The 24,944-nt window shown below is 40.3% G+C and overlaps 4 protein-coding genes and 1 non-coding gene across 6 annotated transcripts; 3 read left to right on the top strand and 2 right to left on the bottom strand.

Moving 5' to 3' along the window:
• The first annotated feature begins 609 nt into the window (after positions 1–609).
• tcp1 (t-complex 1) lies at positions 610–6,551 on the top strand. The gene is made up of 12 exons (XM_085246523.1): positions 610–875; positions 1,356–1,441; positions 1,898–2,026; positions 2,355–2,452; positions 2,544–2,654; positions 2,767–2,948; positions 3,267–3,393; positions 3,710–3,885; positions 4,039–4,162; positions 5,360–5,552; positions 5,651–5,814; positions 6,124–6,551. The coding sequence occupies exons 1-12, from the start codon at positions 803–805 to the stop codon at positions 6,335–6,337; spliced, it is 1,677 nt and encodes a 558-aa protein (XP_085102649.1). The 5' UTR covers positions 610–802; the 3' UTR covers positions 6,338–6,551.
• On the top strand, positions 1,117–1,254 carry LOC146557993 (small nucleolar RNA SNORA29). The gene has a single exon (XR_014888818.1). It is a non-coding gene; the product is annotated as a small nucleolar RNA SNORA29 (small nucleolar RNA).
• Positions 6,552–6,589: 38 nt separating the features above from the next.
• On the bottom strand, positions 6,590–10,664 carry acat2 (acetyl-CoA acetyltransferase 2). Of its 2 annotated transcripts, XM_085246525.1 has the most exons (9): positions 10,519–10,664; positions 9,573–9,707; positions 9,255–9,436; positions 8,768–8,885; positions 8,532–8,675; positions 8,333–8,455; positions 8,075–8,229; positions 7,879–7,989; positions 6,590–7,498 (listed from the first exon to the last, which is right to left on the bottom strand). In XM_085246525.1, the coding sequence occupies exons 1-9, from the start codon at positions 10,565–10,567 to the stop codon at positions 7,328–7,330; spliced, it is 1,188 nt and encodes a 395-aa protein (XP_085102651.1). In that variant the 5' UTR covers positions 10,568–10,664; the 3' UTR covers positions 6,590–7,327. The 2 variants fall into 2 exon arrangements, with proteins under 2 accessions (XP_085102651.1, XP_085102650.1); XM_085246524.1 differs by lacking the exon at positions 6,590–7,498 and having other exon boundaries at positions 7,505–7,989.
• Positions 10,665–11,208: 544 nt separating this feature from the next.
• wtap (WT1 associated protein) lies at positions 11,209–17,662 on the bottom strand. Its single transcript, XM_085245839.1, has 8 exons — positions 17,465–17,662; positions 16,851–16,888; positions 16,668–16,723; positions 16,510–16,568; positions 16,229–16,356; positions 15,048–15,226; positions 12,569–12,723; positions 11,209–12,436 (listed from the first exon to the last, which is right to left on the bottom strand). Exons 2-8 carry the CDS (start codon positions 16,878–16,880, stop codon positions 11,778–11,780), a joined length of 1,266 nt encoding a protein of 421 aa, XP_085101965.1. The 5' UTR covers positions 16,881–16,888; positions 17,465–17,662; the 3' UTR covers positions 11,209–11,777.
• Positions 17,663–18,732: 1,070 nt separating this feature from the next.
• sod2 (superoxide dismutase 2, mitochondrial) lies at positions 18,733–21,576 on the top strand. Its single transcript, XM_085245840.1, has 5 exons — positions 18,733–18,888; positions 19,517–19,722; positions 19,928–20,044; positions 20,661–20,840; positions 20,989–21,576. The coding sequence occupies exons 1-5, from the start codon at positions 18,860–18,862 to the stop codon at positions 21,132–21,134; spliced, it is 678 nt and encodes a 225-aa protein (XP_085101966.1). The 5' UTR covers positions 18,733–18,859; the 3' UTR covers positions 21,135–21,576.
• The last annotated feature ends 3,368 nt before the right edge of the window (positions 21,577–24,944 follow it).

Genomic DNA, 24,944 nt, shown 5'->3' with positions numbered 1-24,944 from the left:
CTCTTCATTTTGGCTTAGTTTTTGATAAATAAAAATAACGGCATATGTCATGTTTTACAATTAATCTGAGGTTGTAGTTACCTAATTTTAAGATCTGCTAAGGACTAGATTATCCTGATATGTAAAACAGAATTTAAAGAGGGTGTACTTTCGTTTCATCATGACTTTGTAAATAAAAATATTTAATTCATTCGAAAATAAATGTGCTTGAAATGGAAATATCATCTCTAATATATTATTTCCAAGCAACTAATTTGTCTCGTCGCTAAGCATATTATGAAATTGTTGAGTATATGGAATTTGTGAGTGAAAGCAAATATAAAATTAATTCAAATAGTTTGGACTTTCTGTTGATGTACTGACCAAAAATAAATACAAACAAATATTCATCTTTCAATACAAAAATAAAGAAAATACCGCATGAAACTAACGAAAAAGAAATAGGATATTCATCCGCATAACAACAGTATCAACCGTAGCGTGCGCACAAACAGCTTTAGAGCTTCGGAAAAACCAAGAAGAAGAACTAGGGCGCGGCGCGGCTGTTTTAGGGCATGCTGGGAAATGACGTTTATAAGAAATGACTCAACAAAAACGTTGATTTGTAATTTAAAAAGGGAACGACATCACGTGAAAAAATGTAAAACATTTAATAGCGAGTTCTACCACACAATTAAAAGCTCTCATACTGAAAAGATCGAGATTTTTAAGATATTTTCTTCTCGAACCTTCTTTCCAGTACCGGTTTACCCATAGTGCACTGCGCCGCTTCCTTTCTTCTTGGTTGTGCGGTGGTCCAAAAATGTCGCTATTAGATGGTCCGTTAAATGTGCTCGGCCAGAGGACAACTGGCCAATCTGTTCGCACTCAAAATGGTGAGTTTATGCGCTGCTTGACTTTGTAGGTCAGATAAAATTAGCGTTTCTGCTATGTGTTTATTATAACGGGCAAGAGAACGGTTTTATGCAACACACGTGTGGATCACGCTAATGCTAGCTAATGTTAACTTAGAGATTGTGCTTCCTGTCTATTACTAATATTATTAGTAGTATTATCATTATACTACAACACTGCAAATCTATTCTTTCTCAACTGCAGCACGTGTTGCAATTGTCTAATCCCATTTTAGTACCGTCCACTCGTACTACAATGAATGGAGGGTTATGCTAATGGGATAGAAAAACTCTGTCATGGTCTGAAGGTGTGGCGAGCTGAATGTGCGCCTCTCTGAATGAAATGACAGCATATCCCTCTGACTGAGGTCCGAAAGGTCAAAGGATGTGCCTAGTATCTTTAGATGCATTGAACTTTTTGCTTCACGCTCGCTAGTTACAGTTTCCTTTTTGCTTCTGCAGTTATGGCCGCTGCATCCATTGCCAACATCGTCAAGAGCTCGCTCGGACCCGTTGGCCTCGACAAGATGTTGGTGGACGATATCGGGGTCAGTATCACGTTTGTGTTCACTGGAGAAAAGAGGAATGAACGTCTCCAGAAACAAGATGGAATACATGCACGAGTTTTATTGACACTTAAACTATCATTCATGCTGCTGTTTCTTCTTCGTTATACTATCTTGTTGGACTTCCAACAGGTGTTGCTTAGAAAGTATTAAATCAACTTCAGATTGTGCAAAATGCAACAGCCAGACTTCTTACAAAAACCAATAAAACTGAACATATTACACCAGTCTCAGGAGCTTTACACTTGCTACCCAGTGCTTTAATAATTGATGTTTAGACTTTACATATTGAAAGCCTTTCATGGCCTGGAGAATATATACTCAAATTGCTGTTCCCACATTAACCAGTGCATAGGTTTAGATCACGAGGCAGAAACTATAATAACCACGTAAAAGCCATAGTTGCTTATCAGTCGTGTTTTGTGGTTGTTTCGACAGGACGTGACCATCACCAATGATGGAGCAACCATCCTGAAGCTGCTGGAAGTGGAGCACCCAGCTGCAAAGGTCCTGTGTGAACTGGCTGATCTGCAGGACAAGGAGGTCGGCGATGGGACAACATCTGTGGTGAGTAGCTACCACTAGCTCCACTGGTGTTTGTGAATGTTTTAGCAGCTAATTTGTTGGATTTTACATAATACAGAGCTTCAGAAACTGAATTGCAGCATCCTGTTTTAGTACTATGCACCTGCTTCTTATTACGGGTGTGTGGCTATGCTAACAGGAAAGAGAAACTGTCCATCATGATCTGAAAGGGTCGAGCAGCCTCATTTCTGCCACTCTTAAAGAAATGATGGTACAGTGCATGATCCGTATCTTTTGAGTTTTATTGTTGATAGAAAATTAAGCTTGTTCCCATATTTTAGCTCTCATTGTTTGCGTTGCTTTTTCTCAGGTAATTCTTGCTGCAGAGTTGCTCAAGAGTGCCGATGAGCTGGTGAAGCAGAAGATTCATCCCACATCAGTCATCAGTGGATACCGTCTGGCTTGCAAGTGAGATGATGTTAAATGTAAAATCATCCAAATAAGATCATTTAGGATCTGTTGCAGTTTTGTGATGCTCAAACTTGTCGTTATCTTTTAGAGAAGCAGTCCGCTACATTAATGAGAATCTCACTATTGGAACAGACGATCTGGGAAGAGAATGCTTAATCAACGCCGCTAAGACCTCCATGTCTTCCAAAATCATCGGCGTGTATCCTTTATTTGTTTGCAGGAAATCAGCAAAATTTACCAGTGTTTATATTTTGCATGTGCAGAAAGCTTTTCTCACTCTCTAAAGTAATTGCCTTGACCCAAGCCTTCAGTGATGCAGACTTCTTTGCTAACATGGTGGTGGATGCTGCCATGGCTGTGAAGTTTGTGGACAGCAAGGGGGTAGCTAAATATCCTATCAACTCAGTTAATGTGCTGAAAGCCCATGGCCGCAGTCAGAAGGAGAGTTTCTTGGTCAACGGGTATGCAGTGAACTGCACAGTCGGTTCACAAGGTAAGTCTGTCACAAAGCCTGAAATTCATGGATTTTAAGTGTAAAAAGTGAGGATGTTGGTGATTTCTTTTGATTAGACTCCCATTTAAATTTGCTGCTATGTCTTTCCTGATGGTGTATGCAGTGATACGCGTGGGAGACAGTAACCATGGCTAAGAGAAAGGTAGTCACAGCAGTTTGTGAACTGTGGCAAAGCCTCTTTTGGCCTGACAGTAGAATAGTTCAGGGACCGTTTTTCCCTTCAAACAGTTTTGTAACTGTTTTTATAATTAATTTTTATTGTCCTTTGGATTTTTAAAATGATATATTGTGTCACAGGCATGGTGAAGCGTGTCGTTAATGCCAAGATCGCTTGCCTGGACTTCAGCCTGCAGAAGACCAAAATGAAGATGGGTGTGCAAGTTATTATTAATGACCCAGAGAAGCTCGACCAGATCAGACAAAGGTGATTTTTGAACATTTTTTTTTCTTTTTCTTTAAACAGACACATTTTTAAGAATCATCCCATTAAATTTACTGTGTTGCTTCATCATTAGCTGACACAGTGATACGCGTGGGAGATATCATAAGCAGCCACATGTGAAGGCAGCAGCTCTTCCCTGAGATGCATGACTACTAATGTTGGCTGGACACTTTGTGCATAGCATGCCTTTATAAATATACTGTTTAAAGTGTTGCAGCTTATTGTGAAACTGATAACAAAGCTCAAAACAAAGGAAATGTGGAGGTAAAACTAAATATGTATTTTTGGTTGGTTGCAGGGAATCTGATATTACCAAGGAGAGGATCCAGAAGATTTTGGCATCAGGCGCAAATGTTATACTGACGACTGGTGGCATTGATGACATGTGTTTGAAGTATTTTGTGGATGTAGGAGCCATGGCTGTTAGACGAGTTTTGAAGAGGGACCTCAAACGCATCGCAAAGGCAACAGGAGGTAAGAAAGAAGTAAGCTGCAGTTTGTGTCGATTGGCATTTACTGCTTTTAATATTCACGTATGCATTTAGATGCGTCTGTCACACACTTAAATTTAGAGTTTCCACCAGCAAATATTCATGTTTGACCTTGTGTGTGTTTGTCCATTCATAGCCACCATCTGCCCTTCTCTGACCAATCTGGAAGGAGAGGAGACGTTTGAGGCCACTATGCTTGGCCAAGCTGAGGAGGTTGTGCAGGAGCGCGTCTGTGATGACGAGCTCATCCTTGTCAAAAAGTAAGAAATAAGAACTAGCAGCTGCTTGAGTAGTGGTGAGTTGCAGTTGCATGAGTATAAAGGATTTAATTAAGTGCACTTCTTCTACAGCTTTGGCAAAAGTTGAGGGTTTTCCCTTGTACAATAATTGTCCACATAAGACCCCTCCTTTTTTTTGTTTTTGTTAATTAAAGGCTGATGTCGTATTGTCGTCACCCTGCCAGGTGCGTGGCATAGTCACCCAAATTAGTAAATGCAGTAATTTGAGTAAAACAGTAATGCAGGATTTTGAAATTGATTCCATTGGTGTATCTACTCAAAATCTGAGTTTGTCTCAGTGACTTTTCTAAAAATAGCTTAGATTTTGCTGGGAGGCTGAGGAGCAGCACTGGCAGCTTCCAGTTTTTCGTTTTTGTTTTTTTTATCCCGGCAGTTAGCTTTGAAAAAGTCAGGACTGTGTGATGTTTACAGATGAGACAACTATGTGTTTGCATGCATTGTTTTTGAGTGATTATGAATAATACAAAGCCATTTGGAATAGGCTCACATTTTTCTGATAAAAATTGGAAGTAATTGAATGGCATGGTCAGTTTGAATGAGCCATATATTTTCAAGTTTAGCATTAATTGGTTTAGAGCCTCAATACTGCTAGGGTATTGGGTTTCTCTGTTTATTCTGATACTGCGTGTTGGCCCAGTTTAACTTGAATGAGTTGCTGTAGGTTTGTAAACCATTGTATGACAACTGGAAACAAATTGATTGCATTCATAGCACAGCATATGGTGGACGTGGACCAAAAAACAAACAAACAAAAAAAAATATATCAGTCAAATGCCAAGAAATATGGCTAAGAGATGAGTTGAGAGCCTCAGAAGTTATTTCAGAGATAGTGACTTCCAGAATGAGTCTGTAACTGATGTCAGATGCCTTATGCAAGATTTTGTAACCTACTTCATGTTACATTAACATGAAATGTGAGGATTCAGTGAGGACTACATTTTCCTTGAATTTCCTTGAATACCCAGGGAAAGTTTACAGACCTAAAGGACGGGTTTGGCTCGTCTTCTTGTCTCTAAAAACAAAGTTTGTTGCAGGGGATCAAGTTCTAGTTTTGGATTTGATAATTTTGTATTTGATTTTAAAGTCCTTTTTTTGTTTCTACACCTAGAGTTGATTCTCATTCTGATCACTATATTTCCTGACTTTCTTTCCCCTCAGTACCAAAGCACGCACATCAGCCTCCATCATTTTGCGTGGAGCTAATGACTTCATGTGTGACGAGATGGAACGTTCACTGCATGATGCTCTCTGTGTGGTCAAGAGGGTGCTGGAGTCAAAGTCTGTAGTGCCCGGAGGAGGTGCTGTGGAGGCAGCCCTGTCAATTTATCTGGAGAACTATGCTACCAGCATGGTGAGCTAGCAGCTGCTGGGAATCTGCGGTTGATGCTTTTTATTTATTTTTTTTAATTAAAGTAAATTGTGCTCATCAATTTGCTTCAATCTCTTTAGGGTTCCAGAGAGCAGCTGGCTATTGCAGAGTTTGCTCGATCTCTCCTCGTCATCCCCAAGACGCTGGCTGTGAACGCAGCACAGGACTCAACTGACCTGGTGGCCAAGCTGCGGGCCTTCCACAATGAGGCTCAGGTTAACCCTGAACGCAAGAATCTCAAGTGGTGAGTCTTACCTCAGCTGCAAGTTTGTTTATTAGGCATTTCCATTCAGTTAGTCCTTAAACGAGCACACTACTAACATGTAATTACACTGTCAGTGGTTTGTCTCTGGTTCCTTCTCAGTCAGTTTTGATCCTAAAGTTAATCTGCTGTTAGATTTTCCTATTTTGTCTTTAAACTGTTTAAATATGCCAGATTTTTTAATTATATATTTTTTTTAGACAGAACTGTATGAAAGTAAGATTTTATTTTGAAGTTAATCTGTCTTGGACGCTAAGTGAATTTGCATATTTTGGATTCCTTGTCCTTTAGGATTGGTCTGGACTTGGTGAATGGCAAACCCAGAGATAACCGTCAGGCCGGTGTGTACGAACCCACGATGGTTAAGACAAAGAGCCTCAAGTTTGCCACTGAAGCTGCCATCACAATCCTCCGCATCGATGACCTTATCAAACTGTTCCCAGAGCCGAAGGAGGGCGGGCATTCGTACCAGGAAGCTGTGGAGTCTGGATCACTGCAGGGTTAAGAGGCTCCAAATTGGTCCCAATAGATTCAACTTCTGTATTTATACTCGAGAAGCTCTCCGTGGCTGTTGCTCTAGTGTAGGCTGTGCACGTTGCCTGTTTACTGTTCTCCCACTCCCTCTGCCTTGGAGCTCTGTCTTCTAGAAGAACTGTAAGCGATTGCTTTTTTTTTTTTTTTTTTTGGACACTTAATAAAGCTCAGATGGTTGTAAATGAGTGCTGGAGTAGTCCCTTCATAATAACTTTCAAACACATTCAAGTTTATAAATCTTTAATTTCTCAGATTACAGGAAAAATATCTGCAGACATGCCCAAGTACAGGAAGCACGAGGTTTAAGAAGGCAAGCATACTTATGGCACTTTTCTGTTTGAAGGCTAATGCCTACGCAATTTGAGAAGGTCCCTTTAATTCCACATGGGAAGATACTGGAATGTTCAGGTTTTTAGAGCAAGCGTATTTAAAATCCTATAAGATTAGGAATAAATTACATTCTTTAGAGACAGTAACATGTTTGTCCATACTTGGTACTAAAAACTATCTTTTACAGAGTTAGTGTTAAACCTTATTTGCCTGTATAAGTAACTGATAGCAGCTGGTTTTTAAATGGAACAGTATTAGTTGTCTGCTTGTCAACTATTGAATGTAATATGGGCTCTGTCATATTACCAGCATTGTTATATTTAAGCTGCTACTGGTATTACACATTAGCCATCAGTATATGCTAGAGTTACATATTTGTACTGACAAGACTTCTATCATTAATTCACAAAATTCAAAAGCTAAAACCTGAGGACAGTTGAGTTTAAAATGAAGATCACAGTGAAAATTACAGCACACACTCAGTTTTGCCTCAAGTGTTGTGATGTAAAGATGATAAGTAAACTTTCTATTGCGTATTAACCCTGTTGTGTAAACAATGATTTTCAGTAGCCATTAAAAAAAATAAGATGAGATCAAGTGCAATATATTAAACAGCACAGAGGTACATGTCTCAGACTCTTTCTACACACATGGCGATACCCATTCCTCCACCAATGCAGAGAGATGCGATTCCCTTACGCCCTCCGGTCCTCTGGAGAGCATGCAGCAAGGTCACCAGCACTCTGCAGCCAGACATGCCAATAGGATGGCCCAGAGAAATGGCACCACCGCTCACATTTACCTGAAGAGAAAGGGACAGGGATGATTAACATCACTTACTCTTTAAGGCTGATTCTAACCAGATGAAAGATGGTATACTGTAATTGCAGCTATTGCACAATTACAGTATACCATTAAAAACTTTAAAAAGTAAGTAAACTTACTTTTTAATGTTTTTTGTATAATTATGTGTTTGTATCTGTAGCGCAGCATACCGATCCCATGGATGATTAATATATCTTTTCTTGCCATGAGCTGAAACCACTGCAGAAACTTTGAGGGATCACAGCAGGCTTGAGTCAAAATCAATTTCCAATTCATATGGTCTTTTCTTACAAAAAACATACAAAAAAAAACCCCAAAACAAAACATACAAAAAACAGTAATACTGTTAAGAATCACCTTTTCTTCATTCAGGCCAAGCTCTTTGACCACAGCAACTGACTGTGCAGCAAATGCTTCATTGATCTCAAATAAGTCGACCTGGTCCAGCTGCCAGCCTGCTTTCTCAACCTGGGAGGAAATGAAAGTTGTAAGTAGTAAAAGATATATAAATAAAATTCCTATTATCATATTTTAATCGCTGCAAAATTCTCACCGCTTTCCTAATGGCTGGTATTGGTCCCGTTCCCATGATAGAAGGGTCGAGACCAGCTTGAGCCCAGGATACAATTCTGGCCATTGGTTTTATGCCACGCCGCGCAGCCTCTGATTGGCTCATCAGGACAGTTGCTGCTGCTCCATCATTTATACCTATGAAGAGATAAAAGCAGGTTTCAAAATATCAGTGTAATTCTGCTCCAACCTGCTGGCAGATATCTCAGTGTAAGTGGTGGTTCACGAATAACCCTGGAACCTGAAGCATTTCCTGCGGTGACAGTGCCGCTGCTGTCCTTGACGAAGCAGGGTTTGAGTTTTGACATGCTGTCCATGTTGCTACCATGCCGAGGAAACTCATCAACCTTCACCTCCACTGGACCTGAAGGTCAGAGAAACATGTTTGCACTTTATGCATCATCATAACTATCGTATAGAACTGTGGATTAGAAACCTACCTTTTCTGGATGGCACCATGATGGGGACAATCTCCTGATCAAAGTACCTCGCCTTCTGTGCAGCTTCTGTTCTGCTCTGAGACTTGACAGCAAACCTGTCCTGTTCCTCCCGACTGACACCCCACTGCTTTGCAACATTCTCAGCTGATAAAAGAAGAATCAAACAAGAAGTAATGAGTGATACAATGCAGCATACAACCACCGGCTGCTGTGTGAAAACAGATCCACATCCTAACCCGTGATTCCCATGTGGTAGCAGTGGAAGATGTCCGTCAGGCCGTCTGCCACCATGGAATCCTGCAGGGAGGCATCGCCCATCTTCACTCCTGCTCTCATATGCACTGTATGAGGAGCCTGAGTATACAAAGAAGAAAACAAGCAGATTGTTTCTTATGCTGAGATTCTACCTGTTTACACAGGTTCACAGGTGAAATAGTGAATTGGTAAGCTTGACTGGCCACTTTGTTAGGTACACCTACTCAACTGCTTTTAGCACAAATAATCAACCTATAACATGGGAGTACATTCAGCTTCATTTTAGAAAAGTGCTTTGAGTAAAAAAGCGGTATATACCAGTCAAGTAGATATCACAAGTTCAAATTGAACAATTTGTCATACTGTACAAGTATACATACTGTCATACTTTCACAATAAACTTTAAAAATCTCTAAACAATCTGATCGGTTTCCATTTTCATATCTTTCTTCCTCATTCATTACCTACCCTGCTCATACTCTCCATGCCTCCTGCCACCACCACAGTGGACTCTCCAGTCAGGATGGACTGAGCTCCCAGGCACACAGCCTTTAGCCCAGAGCCACACACCATCTGGCAGCTCCAGGCCGGGACAGGGTAGGGGATACCTGCTCCAACACTGGCTTTACGTGTTGGATTCTGCCCATGACCTCAAAGAGAGAGAAATGTAATTATAGAAGGCTCATGACTGGCTGGAAGTATTGCCAAACATGTCAAATCTTTGATGTTCAGTAGATATTCCCAAATCTGCCTTCCTTTTATCTTAGTTTGTTCAACAGTTTCTACCTGCTGTTAGGACATGTCCCATGATAACCTCAGAAACCTCATCTGGTTTCACCCCAGCCCGCTTCAGGACATCCTTGATCACTGCTGAACACAGGTCATGTAGAGGCACTGTAGACAAAGCACCGTTCAAGGACCCTTCATAAAAATGGAAAGTTCGTTTTACGAAGAAGTAAAGAACTCCAAAATGTTTTTATTTACACGGTGAGTCATTCTGGTAACAGTTTTAGGCCAGTAAGGTATATTTAAGTCTATTCAAAATAGAATATAGGAATGTTTTCAGACAATCTGACAATTTCAGCCCCTGAAAAGTCCAGCCAGCTTTCCAAAAGTCAAAACATATTTAATTTAAACGCTTAAAACCAGATCAAGACAATGCAGATGAAAAAACTACCAGTTATTAATTCCAATTCAATTCTATATCAAAGTTAGAGTTGCAAAATCAAGACTTTTTATTTAGTTTATATCTGCAGAGAATAAAATAATACACATAGTAAAATTTGGTAAATGACTGAATTTAATGCCAAATTTAAAAATAATCACATCCTGATAAGAAATCACGCCCATCTTGCTCCACACAGCGTGCACGTTGTAGGTAGCCAATGGTAGCAGTCTCGTGCTCCGTGGCACTATGACCAGTGAACCAATCAGTGACAGCAAAACACTAGACATAAGAGCGAGCCAATAGCAGGTCTGCATGACTTGGCGTGAACTGAAGGACACGATCCAATTAAGGAAATTAAAAAAATGTCAAGCAAAAGCTGCTAGTGCTAATATAAATAGTACAGGATATACGCAGTATGCTATACACAAAACAAGCTAGCAACGAAAAACGTATTAACAACAGAAATCAGTACAGCTATCTGTCTGCATCAGTAAGCCGCATTACAGCAACGTTGGGCGAGCTCCGCTTAATGAATATTTTTACTTATTGTGGTTTAGGCTTTACCAATCGGCGTCCGGGCGGCAGAAACGATGACGACACTGTCGGTGCTCATGTTGACAAGCAGGTGTTTGAAGCTGGAGTCCTCGCTCAGAGTGCTGGTTCCTGTCTGCACACTCGCTCTGCGCTGTTGAAAGTGCGTGGACGTCTGTTTTTCTACAAATGTAACTGAGAAGGGGGCGGGGAGCCACAGCGCCACCATATGGTTGGGAGGATAAATGTTTATTCATAAAATTTATCCACCTTGGATGTTTTGTGGAGTCTATTTAATATTTTATTTATATTTACAGTCCATTGGATTATTGCCATGTTAAGCTTGCACTTAAATTTATAAGCACTTTAACACCCCATGTTTTACCTTTTTCTACTTCTTAGCATGACCCAATTTTAACCAATTGATGCTTGACATTTACATTGTATAACAGAGTTTTTAATCTTATTTTCATAAGGCACATAATGAGTTTTATTGGTTCTTAAACATTTTTAAAAAGAGCTGCTTAAATTTTTTCAAGCTCAAAAACCTTTGTTTTGTGGTAATAAGACAAGTCATGGGAAAATGCTGCTTTGTCACAGGTTGTAAGATAAATTACACAAGTCCTTTTACATGTTTATGTCTCCTCTGACTCATCCGATTATAAGGCTACATGAAATAATGAGTTTCCACATTTAATTTAGTTAATAATAGGTTTCACACCATAGTATTAAAAATCTTTATTGGTATTTGGTCAGTACATGAAAAGGACTGAAGTCAGAATAATATGAACATCGCATATGAACTACTCACATTTCAACAGAAATTTTTTTTTTTAACCGAATGGGTCTTTTTTGCCAATGAAAAATTAAAATTGCACTAAAAAAAAAAAGAAAAAAAAAAGAAAGAAAACACAGGTCAACATCTAAAAATGACCTTGAATATAGCGAAGCTACTGTAATTCAGTGATTTTACTGACTTTTGACAATGACTTACACCAGATGCCTGATTTCAGTGTCAAGAGCTAAAAGAAGAACAGCCTAGACGTGCTCAAATAAACATCAGAATCAAACATCCACGCAATTTAAATCTAACATTAAACCATTCCTGTTATATCCCCGTGTAGCAACACAAATGTGACAGAGGCATCACGATGGGCAGGGAGAGAAGAGTGAAAACAAAACATCTTGGACAGCAGTGCTGTGTTAAAGACTATGCATTTGTTGCTATGTCTGTATACGGTATAAAAAAAAGAAAGAAAAACAAACAAACAGATAATACATGTCAAAGTACACTACAAAACTGCACCATCGCTTGTCCCGGTGTCCAGGCCGTTCTGAGCGTGCCGTGACCCAGCAGTCCTGCTGCCCTTGGTCACCAGGGCAGCCTTGTCCTCATGGGGGTCGGTGGTGGAGTCTGTGTCATTCGAGTGCTGAGTCAATGATGTCTCGCTGCCTGTCGGAGAGTCCACGCTCTCGTACCCCGCACTCAGCTGGCTACCGAAACCCACAGGTCCTCCAACTCTGCCAGCAGCAGTCTGACTCCCTGTCACTTCCTCTGAGTGGTTGGAGAGTTTGGTCTCAGCTTCGCCAGGGCTTGAAACCATGGGGGACATGGGAAAGTCTTCCTCTGTGCTGCTGACCTCTCGGTACAGGCTGGGTGTAGTGGTCTCGCTCCTCTGGGATGAGCTGCCATTGCTTGGACCATTGAAGACCCTTCCGTAGTCTTTGCCCATTGTTTCAGAGGGTGCGCCGGCCTGCCCGGGCTGAGCGGATTGTTCCGCACATGAGCTGGAGGCAGTGGGTGAAGTCCTACTGGGTCCTGCTCCAGCTGAGGACCCCTGAGACTGGGAGAGCTGCTGACGGGTCTCTTTCAGCTGCTGCTGCAGGACGAGGATGGTGCTCTGCATGCCTTCCACCTCCTCATCTAGCTGGATGATAAAGTCATTCAACTCTGGGATCGACAATTCAGGAACAGACAAAGAACAAAGTCAGAAATGAACACAAATGTCACAGGATTAATGGCGCAAATATGAGATACGGTCACAGTTGGCCAGGCTGTAGGGTATAGATGCAATGTTCTCACCGTCTTGGCTGCTCTTAAGCTCCTCGCTGTACTTCTTCTGGAGGGCCAACTCAGCCTCTAATTGGGCAATGCGTCCCTGGGACAGCTGCCGACCCAGCTCCTGGTTTTCCTGAATCAGCATTCGACACTTGGCCATCAGTTTCTTCCCTGTTTGGCTGTAAGGGAAACAAGTCTCACATCACACGGTGAACCAGGAGACAAACAACAGGCAAAGAGGTCCCATTGATCTGACCCACTTTGCGATTTGCCAAGGGTCAAAAGAAACTCTTCAACCTGGTTGTCCGTAAATTGATCTAACCAAAACACAAATGTCATTAAATCTTTCAGACTTCAAAACAACATCAGGAACCCACTGACACAAATCTGTCCTGTACAAACACATATCAAAATCCATGGAAAAAACACTTTTTTCTGCAAGTGAAATTAAAAGTTGAATGATGTGTATTGAAAATGGTCCCCACTTTCCTGAAACTCAAAAACAGTGTTACACTTTAACTGTATGTTGAAGAAAGGTGGGCATTTTGGTATCGATTCGGTCACTAGCAAACTTTCAATTTTAAATAATCTTGCTACATCACTGGGTGTGAGGAACAAGCACAATGAAAAAAATGTAACATAGCAGTGTGATATTAGGGTGACCCAGGACATTTTAAATACCAACCTTTAGCTATGAGTAGCAAAAAGCAAATGTGCACTGCAAAACCAGGCACAGGTTTTCTGTAACCACTTGAAATACACAGAAAGTAAGTGCTTCAACAGTAAACTCAAATAGCTTCAGGTGCTGCTTTCTCAACATTACAAAAGGTCAAGAAACAGGGCAACAGTCCAGCACACCATTTTACATTAGTAGGTATTGTGGTTGTTCTTTTAAAAAGGTCTTAATCAAGAAGCCAAAGATAACTGACTTCATGTAATGCTTTAAACCATTTTTCCCACCATGCATTTGGTCTATAAATAAAGACGTTATATAGTCAGAAGACACTAAAATAGTAACATAATATTAAAGTAAGCAAAGTGATGATGGTAGCTTCAAAGTACCTCACAACCCTGATCAAGAACAAATGTTATTTATAATTATAATATATGATTATGTATTTACATCAGTATCATTTACTGGAACCCTCCTCCATTCTTACTCATAACCATTACTGCCTCTGCAGGAGGAAATGTGTTTTAAGATGTTCAGATTTCATCATTTAGTGTGAGAGCAGAGTAAAAATTGTTGTTGTTATTTGTTTTGTTTTTTTAAAGACAAAAAGTAAAACAGACCCCATGAGGGATTCACAGCGTGAACAGTGCTAAGAGCTGTGCTACACAGGTGAGAAAGGAAAATATAATCATCTATTTGTGTAAATGGCTGAGGGAAAGATTGTTTGGTCAATCACAAAAATACACAGAAATACAATCAATACAATCTCATAAACTCATAACAGGACTTCTTGAAGACATCTTTAGTCACAAATTGAAAACAGGACTTCGTGCACCTACAGCAGTGTGTTTTGGTAGGAGAAATTAAGCAAAGCTTAATTCGGCATTAAATCCCATGTGAATATTTTTACACAAGTATTCAGGGAAGGCCAATCATGCTTCTTAGCTCACACACACTGCAGTAAGTGCTTGTTTCAGAGAAACAAAATCAAATTAAATACCAATAAAAATAAACAAGTCACAAAATAAAACAAGTAAATACACTCTACCGTGTGCAGGCCCATGCTCAAAGACACAGGCGAATGGACCCTCATGCCTGAACCATAGTCCTTGATGGACCGAGGATCTGGCTCCGCTCACAGTCTTAATGTCATTTCTAGTGGCTCTTCCCCCAAAGTCTTACTTTTAAATCCTAGAAACTTTCCTCATATTACTGGAATGTATCTAGACTGTCCAAACAGTCTCTGCATTTCTCAGCAGGTCTTTGTGTGGTCTATTCCACTGTTAATGTCTTTTTAACCCAAGTATGGGAATCGTCTTTAAAATGTTCAATTGCCGTTTTAGGCTAGGGATCCTCCCTGCCTGACTCAACCTCCATATTACCTCCACCATAACCCCCCTATTTAATAAGCGAACTGTCTGGTTTGAGCGGCGGGGGCAGGGAGGCCATATCCACGTCGGGAAGCGAGTGACCACCTCTTCAGGAACAGTCCGGACTCCTTCAGGCCCTTGGACGGTGAGGGGAACTCGAGGGGAGAGAGCTGAAACACAAGTGTCACCTGACCATACTGTCTTTTCTCTTTAGGTTATGTGATATGTAGCTGGCACAGTGCAAGAGTACAAAAACAGTTTGGGGTTTGTTTGGTTTTTTTGGGAGTGACTGGCTTTCTGTAAAGTCTGAATCTCGTGGTGAGTACAGCACTTTGTCAGCCTTCCCCCCCACCATTGTTCCTGCATGTCTGCAGTGAGAGTGAGGGTGGGGGGCGTGAGGAAGTCTTGACTTTTCTGTTTTGTTTTGTTTTTTGAGGGGGATTATTTTGATTGTCTTTACCTATCAGGTGTAAATTTCCAGGCACTCAGTTCATTTTGGGCCTGCTCCAGTTTGTCTTTAGTCTGTTCCAGTTCAGCCTTCATTTTGAGGAAAAACAAGTTGATGGACGGGTCCACCATGGACGACCGCAGTTGGGCCACGCTCGGCTGCTGGACTTGCTTGAGGTACTGGATCTGCGTCTGCAGGATACAACAAACACATGTCAGTGGCAGGAACAGATAAACAAGTGTTTTATCATGGTTCAAGAGAACATTCTTGAGTTTGGCTCCGATCTCCAGTAGCCGTGTTTTTCCCTCTTAAAAAATAAACAAAATGTATAAAATTGGAAATCGCAATCTTCTGATGGAAACTTTTGATGTGGACTCAAACAATTTAAGCATATTGCCTTCCATCTACAAAGTTTTCAAGACAAAATCTCTAAGTGAACAATTACTTCCAATTATTTGACAGCTGCCTTTCCAGGCCCGGGGAGATCAGACTGGTCCAAAAAAAACCCAAAAAAAATAAAAAAAACTCACCTGCCAAAGTTATGAAGACATCAACCATTTTTTGTTGGGGTTTTTTTTTTGTGTGTGTCTCAAACACATTTAGCTTAAAATTCTGGCATTTCTGTTCAAAACTGTGTCCCCATGCTTTCCATTTCAATGTGACTGCAGGGTTTCCAAGTTTAAAGCCTGTGCGTTGAGCTCACCTCAGCTGCACTTTAAGAATGGCATGTGCTACCATAAAGCAGCTGTTTGATCCACTGAACTGTCAATCTGGCAAGAGCAAAGGATGCCTTGGCTTGAAATAATTTACTTTTAGCCTCTTTTCCATGATCATGACAGTTTACTAAGGAACGCTCTCTGCTGGAGTGTTGCAAATTATTCAATTCATTGAAATTTAGTAAAAAAGTTAAATTATTTTGCACTTTGAAAACTTGTATTATCAAATTTAGAATATAGGATAATAATTACTCAGTTTTGACTTGTTTAATAGCAAACTGTAACATCATTACTTATTCACAAAGTTACCCATGTTCTTATCCGTGAAATCTTAATGAAAAAAAGATCACTTAAACGTTATGTTAGAAGGGCTCAATATTCCTATAAGAAATAAGAACTCAAACTGTGGGACAAATAGAAACTGAATTCTATTCAGTCATGTCAAGCGTAATCAAAATGAGAGGAATAAATACATACTGTGCACTCTTGCATTTCCTGCTCCTTGGTGGCAAGTCGCATGACCAAGATGTTTTCCCTCCGCGCGGACTCCTGCTGCTGCTGCTTGAGCTTTTCCTCCGACTCCTTCAGCCCTGGAACGTCATTGGCTGAGACGATAAAAGCGGTGCAGAAATGCAAAACATATCAGATTAATTCCTTTCACTGACTGCCACAGACAGCAGCACCAGGCAAAAACATGGTGATTGTTGAGATGCTGACAAGGTTAAATCATAACCATGTCTTATAGCAGGTGTACTTACAACATAGCTCCGCATATTTTGCCTCCAAGACCTGGACATAGGCTTCATGCTGTTTCCACCTGTGATGGGCAGAGCATGTTTTAGCTGCTCATCCAAAACAAAAACACCAAATTCCCCCTACCACATTATTAATCACCAATAGCAGAGCTGTTACCTACCTTGCACACAACTCTTCTCTGGTCAGAGTCTTCATGTCCGATTCACTAAGGCGAACCTGTGTGAACGAAAACCCAAGCACTGGTTACATAAAGAAACCCATTAGAATATTTGGAGGGTGGTGGGCAGGGTCGTGACACATAACAAATTACAAGGGGTACATTAGAATAAGAAAAGAAACTCACTTTCTTGGGTAGAGGCTCCTCGTTGGTCATTGTGAACGCTGTAAGTAAAAAGGCGACAGGAGATCAGCAGTAATTACAGCTTGGGCTCGTGTGCTTGAAGGACTGCATCATGTTTTAACGCGATGGCTATCAACACGCAGTACAATGTACAGCAACTCTGCTAACTCGGTACAAAAGCGGTGCCTTTCAGCTAATAGATGACCCTGATGGCGTGTGAGGAACACATTAACTATCCCGCAAAACTAAATCAAAGTTAATATAATAGCAGTTTATAAGCGCAGCCGAGCCTTGTGTTAGCTCGTGTGACAAGCAGCAGCAGCAACGGACCGCGAGAAATGGAAAATATGCTAACCAAGGTTAACACCAGGCTGCTAATAAGGTTTAGCTGTTTCCGTTAGCAAACTAACTACACGTAACGAAACAGCAGTACCGAGCTTCACTATTTCCCTATGTCCAGCCTGGCAGCATACAAGTCTTGGCTCTATTTTCCGCTCCTTGTTATCACAAAATGGCGGTGAAGGAAATGACTCCCTCCCTAGCACTCCTTTTCCTGAAACTAGCGGGTTCTGGGTTGCAGATATCGGGCCTTCAGCCATCAAAAAAAAAGCACTTACCAGATCAGTTTCTTTCGATGTTTCTCGGTCCTCTTGGCGTCAGGGGTTCTTTATGAAACGAGAACCTGCGACTTGGTTAAAATTTATGGGGAAGTTATTTGTAGTCGTCTCGCTTCGGCGTGGTCAACAGCATCTTCCTCGCGGTCGACTAAACAGAATGGCTGTAGCTGGGCGCTGCGCCGCACTTGCCTTACTGCAGAGTTCTAGCACAGATGGAGGGAAAGAGCGAGAACTCTCACTCCGCAGCGATTTTAAGATCAAAAAATGTACCCCTCAAATAACAGTAAACAGTAGATATTTTTTATATGATTTTGATGAATTCATGCCCGCATTACTATTTTTATTGTATTATTTTTAGCCTTAGTTTGTATGAATGCATGTTTTTAAGTCATTAACTAATGTATTTATGTTAACAAATGTATTTAAATATATACACAGCACAAAGCTCTCCCTTTTGTACTATTGGTAGGAGTAGTTTGAAGAAATATTTTTAATTATTATGAGTCTTCATAAACCTAATTATTTGAATTAATTCATTAAATAAATCTAGAGTAGAGAAAGCCTTAGTGTACCTTGACATTAGTCTTTGGTGCATCATCGACTGTGAGTTGTACCGAAACTTGTTTAGGCTACTGAATAAAGAAGTGGTTCTTTTTAGGATCTTGAAATGTAGACTTAATCAAAAATAACTCGAAATTGTGAGATAATAAGCCATATTTTCTTTTTTATTTCAGTTGCAGAAATAACTTCCTGTTGTTCCATGAAGTTGACACTTCTGGTGGATGCTAGAATTGTTCTCAGTTTAGTGTCCACCACAAGTGATTATGTGTTCCGAATTCAAACCTGAGGGTTTTCCCTTTTAAGCAAGCGTTGTTTGCTTCTTAGTGCGCCATTTGTCTTAATATAGACGATCTCCGCCATTGCCTCCACTGTTGCGGGGGAACGTTCACGTGACTCTCTGCTGTTATTTTTTTATTTTTTTAATTATGCTTGTAGACAGTAATAAGAACTACTCCTTTAAATATATGCTTTGTTTTGCAATAAATAAACAGAGTGAACAGATTTACAATAAATTAAACGGATTAGAATAAAAAATATCTAAAGGGAGGAGTTGCAAAATAATACAGAAGGTAAGGAGCTTTTTTATTATTATTATTCCAGAGTATCGGGATGCGTTTTTAATACAGTCTCTCTCATCTGCCAAGTGTCTCTAATAATGTGTATCGTTGTCACATGTAGCCGTTGACTCTGTGTTTATCTAATTCCCGGACACCCCCACAGCATAGATGTAATGGTACGGTCGCCTCCTCTGTCAACTTGAAATTGCACATTTCAAGGGCAGTTGTAATCAGCGTGTGTATTCCTTCATTCTGTCTATTGAACAGCATTAGGAACATGCTTTGCAGAGCTGGACAAATACGTAGGTAAGATTGTTGTCACATTGTTGAGCATTTGGTGCGTGTACTGCGCTCAAAGTGCATACGGAATGGGGACTCTTGACTTCTGCTAGCAGCAGTGACAGTTGCTTATTGAGAGCTAGCACTTAGCTAACCGAAATGCTAACTGGCAGCTCAGCTAGGTTAGCTTATGGCGCACTAAATACAGGTTTTTGTTTATTAAACGCGTAATCATGCTGTTATGAACTCGTGCATGAAGTTATGAACCGAATGTCTTAATATTGAGCCAGTATCATATGTTCAATGAACTAATATGTAGATGGCTGTGCTTCAAGAGCTGCGCAAATCTAGTATCAACAACAGTCATTTAGGTCAGTTGCTTAAGTAAGCTAAAACTAACTGAAAATCCTACCTCTGATACCCTGCAGGGAAGTAATTTGGTACGGCTTAGTTGCACAGCCTTGTCAATTGCTCCTTAGCAAATTACTAGTTGATTAGGAAACTAAAGTTTTAAAAGTAGTTCTGTTTGGTATATCTCAATTTCTGTTGGAATGTATCCCTAAATAACTGAATAACAGTTTTCTTGCTGATGTCATGACATTTTCATGATGTCATGCCTTATTTCATGCTGTATTTATTCATTATTTGTTTTCAGGTGTGCAGCCAGCCTCAGCCACACTATTAGCAAGGTAGCTGCATCGAGGCAGAAGCATACTCTCCCTGACCTGACATACGACTATGGTGCCCTGGAGCCCTACGTCAGTGCAGAGATCATGCAGCTGCACCACAGCAAGCACCATGCTACATATGTCAACAACCTAAATGTTACAGAAGAGAAGTATCAGGAGGCACTTGCAAAGGGTATGGGCAGAGTTGCATGATATTTCACTTCGCTTGAACTCGATTTGAAAATGAAGACTTTAAAAGTAGTTGTCTATATGAAGTTGTAATTAAGATTCTGATACATACATTAGTTTTTTTTTCCTTAAAGATTTTTCCCCAAAACATAAATGTGTAAGAGTTTGACAGAAGCTGTATGTTGTGTATTTTTGACTTACATTTTTAGGAGACGTGACAACACAGGTTGCTCTCCAGCCTGCTCTCAAGTTTAATGGAGGCGGCCACATTAACCACACCATCTTCTGGACAAATCTCTCTCCAAATGGTGGAGGCGAACCACAAGGTAAGACAGAGAAATTTACAAAAATTGAAACAGGGTTTTGTATTTTGTTTGTTTTTCTACTCGGGAGTGGATATTGAACTTAAAACCAACAGGAGACCACAAAATGTCTCTGTTAGATACATGAGTATTTATGTAACTGTTAACTAGCAGAGTTGCCTGAGCAACTTGGTAACTTGCTTGTCTGTCAAGGATTATAGTTTCCTTCCCCCTAGTGGTATGAAACTGTATATGACCAGACTAAAACTATTCATAGCCAGTTAACATATCATCTTGTCTGTCTTTAATCAGATCACTTCTCTGAGACATGACTCTTATTGAATGTGCAACTTCATTTTATGACGTGTTAAAGTTGATTAATATGGTTGCAGAGTTTGTTTGTTTTTTATTGTTGCATAATGACTGAAAATTGCACCATTTCCTAATTGGCTTAAAGCTCAGTTTTGTTAATATGGAAATTGAATAGTACTCATGGCCACTGGTCAAATTTCATGACAGTTGGGGGAATGGTTGCATCATCACTTGGATGATGCAACGTTTCTTTCACTGAAAACACTCCAGCCAAGACATTTGTGTTGTGCCATTTCACAGAAGCATACTCTGTTTGACAACTTTGTAGGAGAGCTAATGGAGGCAATCAAACGGGACTTTGGCTCCTTTCAGAAGATGAAAGAGAAGATGTCTGCTGTTACGGTGGCTGTGCAGGGCTCAGGCTGGGGGTGGCTTGGCTTTGACAAGGACAGTGGAAGACTTCGCATTGCTGCCTGTGCTAACCAGGATCCTTTGCAGGGGACAACAGGTCAGTTGGACTTTCTGTGATTTGGTGCTATATAAATAAAACTAAATTGAATGAATGCGACTTGACCTTCTAACTGCAACATGGCCTATTTATATTAATTTTTTCCTTTTTTTTTTTTTTTTTTTTTTTTTTTTTTTTGGGCGCTTAGGTCTCATTCCCCTGCTTGGTATTGATGTATGGGAGCATGCTTACTACCTTCAATACAAGAATGTGCGACCTGACTATGTGAAAGCTATCTGGAGTGTAGTCAACTGGGAGAACGTGAGTGAGCGTCTTCAGATGGCCAGAAAGTAGAAGCTGATGCACAGCAACCACTAAGACTTGGATCAAAGGGTAGTTGCCTGCATTAAATCAGACTTATGACAGTTCAAATCTTCAGAAGGTAACTGGTATTTAAACTGTCTTTAAATTTTTTTTTTTTTTTTTTTTTGGTACATATATTGTACGTGGAAAAGCTGAAGCTAGCGGGCAAGTACTGTTTATCTCTGGTCTGTTCTCAACTGCCAGTAATTTTGAAAGCGCACAATAATGGACAACTTTAACATCAAAGCTGGCTTTTGCCATTCTCACATCTTATGAGTGGCATACTAGGTGTAAGATAACATGAGTGCATATTCTTATAGCTGTCTCAGTCAAGTTAAGCCACACTAAAATCGGACAATGTTATTGCAGTCCTTGTATTTGCTGTATGATAATAAAAAGCAGAAATTGTAATAAAACGGTTGTAAAAGCTTGATTCTTCTTTCTTTCCTTTTTTCATTACTTGTAAGATTCTAAAATTTCACTTTTTCCCCCTCTAAGCTATAAGAGAAGCTGGAGTTAAAAATGCAGTTTTAAACTTTATTTAGTTTAAATCCTCATGGCCCCATTATAGGGCAGTGTTGAATACTGGTCACTGAAGCTCATGTTTTCAAATGCATTTTAGCTCAATTGGTGTTAAAAGATGGATGTCAACATTGGGTTGTTGTTGTTGTCGTCTAGCACTTTAGAGTTTCACCCAAGATGAGTTCAGTCCAATCAAGATTTAAATCCAGGCAGGAAATGTATAATAAGCACATGAATGGGGAGGCATTAAGTACCTTGATTTCTTAACAAAGGTCCTATAAACCTCACGATTCTGTCAAGCTGAAAAACTTTAGGTTTTATGCCTACATCTGGTCATAGTGCTACTATTTACAATGTTGCCAGAAGAGGGCAGTGTTCCCTTAACATTTGTGCTTAGGCTCCTGCTGTGTATACAGGACTGTGCAAACTAATTTACAAAGTTTTGGTTCAATGAAACTGGACAAGATGACGACTACCTGAAATTCATGTGTGTAGGGGGCAAACAAAAACAAAGCCACCTGCTGTTGATGGAAATTTCATCAGAAATGATCTCAGTGGAAGGGTGGCTTTTCATGGGGAGAAAAGACTGAGGTAAACCAAATTACACAAGAATCAAGACCTGTACAACAGTAAGTGTCTACAGCCATCTGTAAAACTCAGTGGAGACTCTATCATGGTTGGCACTTCAATTCAGCCAATGATGTTGGAGATCTTATCAAGACTCACAGAATTATAAATGCAGAAAAGTGCCAACAGATTTTGATCCACCATACACTACTACCTGGAAGGCATCTGATTGGCAATGGCTTCATTGTTCAGGATGACAATGATCCCAAACGCACTACCAATAAAGTAAAAGCATAGCTGGATAGGAAAACACACAATGAATCACTATCAGTCATGCATTGGCCTCCCCAGAGCACAGACCTCAACATTATTGACACTAACAGAACAAAAGGCAGCCAGCATCCAAAGAAGAGCTTTTCCTTCAAAAGTCTGGAGAAGGAAAAAGAAATGACAAGAAAACATGGTGAAGAGAGTTCAGACCACTTTAAAGACTAAAGGTGAACACACCAAATATGAACTTTTAATAGAATTGAAACTCTGTTCTTGCTTTATATACAATAAAATCGCACTCATTTCCTATTTCACAAACAAAATTTAAAGAAAAATACTGTTATTATTATTATTACCCACTGGTGTAGCATGAGTTTAACGTACCGTTGCATGGACTATAACTTCAACAGCAGACTTACAGGGTTTTGTAACAGATTATGTACTAAAGCAAGGAGGATTTGGATTCGTCAGAGCAAAAAGTATAAGCACGCAAACAGGATTGGTCTCATTTGTGACGTTGACATTGCCAGCCTTTAAAAACAGAAGTCTCCAAATTTATGAGAGGATGACTCTAAATGTGGCCTACTTTTGCTCTGTAAAAGTTTGAGTATGCCAAAAAGTATTTCCCTCATCTACGAGTTGTAAAAAAAAGATGGAACTCACACAGGATAGTTTCTTTAGCTTCTGGAAGGGAAGAGAGGAAAATCTTGAGCAAACGTCTCAGTCGCTGAGTTTAACTCCTTTTTCAAAAACCACCTTTGTTCCTTACCCCTCTACCCTCTTCTCTTTGTACTGCTTTTTCCTAAAAAAGTGCATCCAAGACTCAAGTAATACGTAGACAAACATGCATATATATTTAGCTTTGTTGCCTATCCCCTTTTCTTCAGAAACGACATGAACTTTCACATTTTTATACACACGTTTCATAGGAAACACAAGTTCTGCTGTCGTTGTGGTTTCTCGCACACAGGCATGCAGCGAGACTCGCATGCGGCTGAGTCTCGCATCCTGATTTTTATTGTCAGGGCCTTTGGGGTAGAAATGCGTGCCCAACAAATACTTTGGTCTTTACTGATTAAAACTGTGGCCTCTACTTCCACACTCGCAGACTTTACATTTTCTTCCACAGTGCTGTTTAAGGTTGTCACAAATTTGAACCACAAATGTTGGGTGGGCAAGAAAGAAGAAAAACAAAGAAGCCTTCAAAAATAAGAACATAATATTCAGTCAGACTTTGCTCCTTTCTTCCCTTTTCAAGCCTTTTATTGTGTTTTCAAACACAAAGTGCTGACAGAATCATGCAAGGGAACGTCCAGAGTTCTTAAAGTGGGTCATTTTTGTTCGCTGAGCTCTCTCAGTTTTTGCTCAGATCTTTAAAGGTCAGGGAAGGTGGAGTTGGAGCTAGATGACCTGACCTTGTGTCTTCTGTTTTGCTTCTCTGAAGGCCTCAGGGACTGTCTGCTTTCAGGGAAGAGTAGATAAAGACTAAACCTCTGTACTCTTGTAGCACATGTGCTCATTTCTTAACTCTTTTATTTTCATAACAAATGTTTATTTTGTACTTTAACTGAAAAATGATCTGTGTGCTTCTAAAACCTGATCTGCTCTTCATATGACGTCTTCCTGAATAAATGTCAGCATCTTCAATCTCTTGTCTGCCTCCTAAATCATTTTTCAGCTTTGTCATCACATTTCTATGATCCGCCATCCTGTCCTCCAACCAGCAAAGCTGACCCGTGGTGTTTCTCTGTGTGAACTGCCCTACACAAGCTGTCATTGTCCCATTTGGACTGGAAAAGCGAGGTGTCAACACTAAGGAGGTAAAACTTTCCAGGATTCGTCGTCCGTTGTTCCTGGCAGAAAGGGCGACGGAGCTAAAATTCAGGGCACCCGTTTGGGTCTGAGCCTGAAACTGAGTGCTTTAGAGAGGGAGCTCTTCAGCAGGCACCGCGAGCCAGGAACCAGGCAGCAGGGTTTTGTGGGAAACTTTGTCCATGTCATTTTTGTTAAAAAAAAAAAAAAAAGACCAGACACACAAACAGAACTTGAACATAGTAGAAAGGCACGCAATGTGCTTCTTCCTCTGGTAGCGCTTCGTGTGATCGTTGACATTTCTACAAGTGAAACACTGTGAAAAGTCTGTGCTGCAAAGAAAAGAAAGGAAAAGACTGTTTTAGCGAGAGGGTGTGACGGTGTCTGGTTAATTCTTTGCAGTTATGTAATAGTCACTCGCACCAGTGAGTCCAAAGGCTTGTGGACATCGTTTAGGCAGCAGAGTGTGATAAATCACTGCAGGCCTGGGGTAATTTGGGTTTATGTGGGACTGATCCAAGCTTGACAAATCCACACGAGCTCACTGACTTTTCATTTAAAAAATGAAAAGTTCACCACACTGCCAACTGTAGCTCATGAAAGGATGCTAACTGTAGACCTAAGATCCCT

This window comes from Mchenga conophoros, linkage group LG15, assembly GCF_057382185.1.
Source record: "Mchenga conophoros isolate Kocher_MC1m ecotype Shallow Benthic linkage group LG15, M_conophoros_male_GT1.1, whole genome shotgun sequence".
Taxonomy (NCBI): domain Eukaryota; kingdom Metazoa; phylum Chordata; class Actinopteri; order Cichliformes; family Cichlidae; genus Mchenga; species Mchenga conophoros.
The sequence above is the reverse complement of the archived record's forward strand: the minus strand, read 5'-3'. Positions and strand labels throughout refer to the sequence as shown.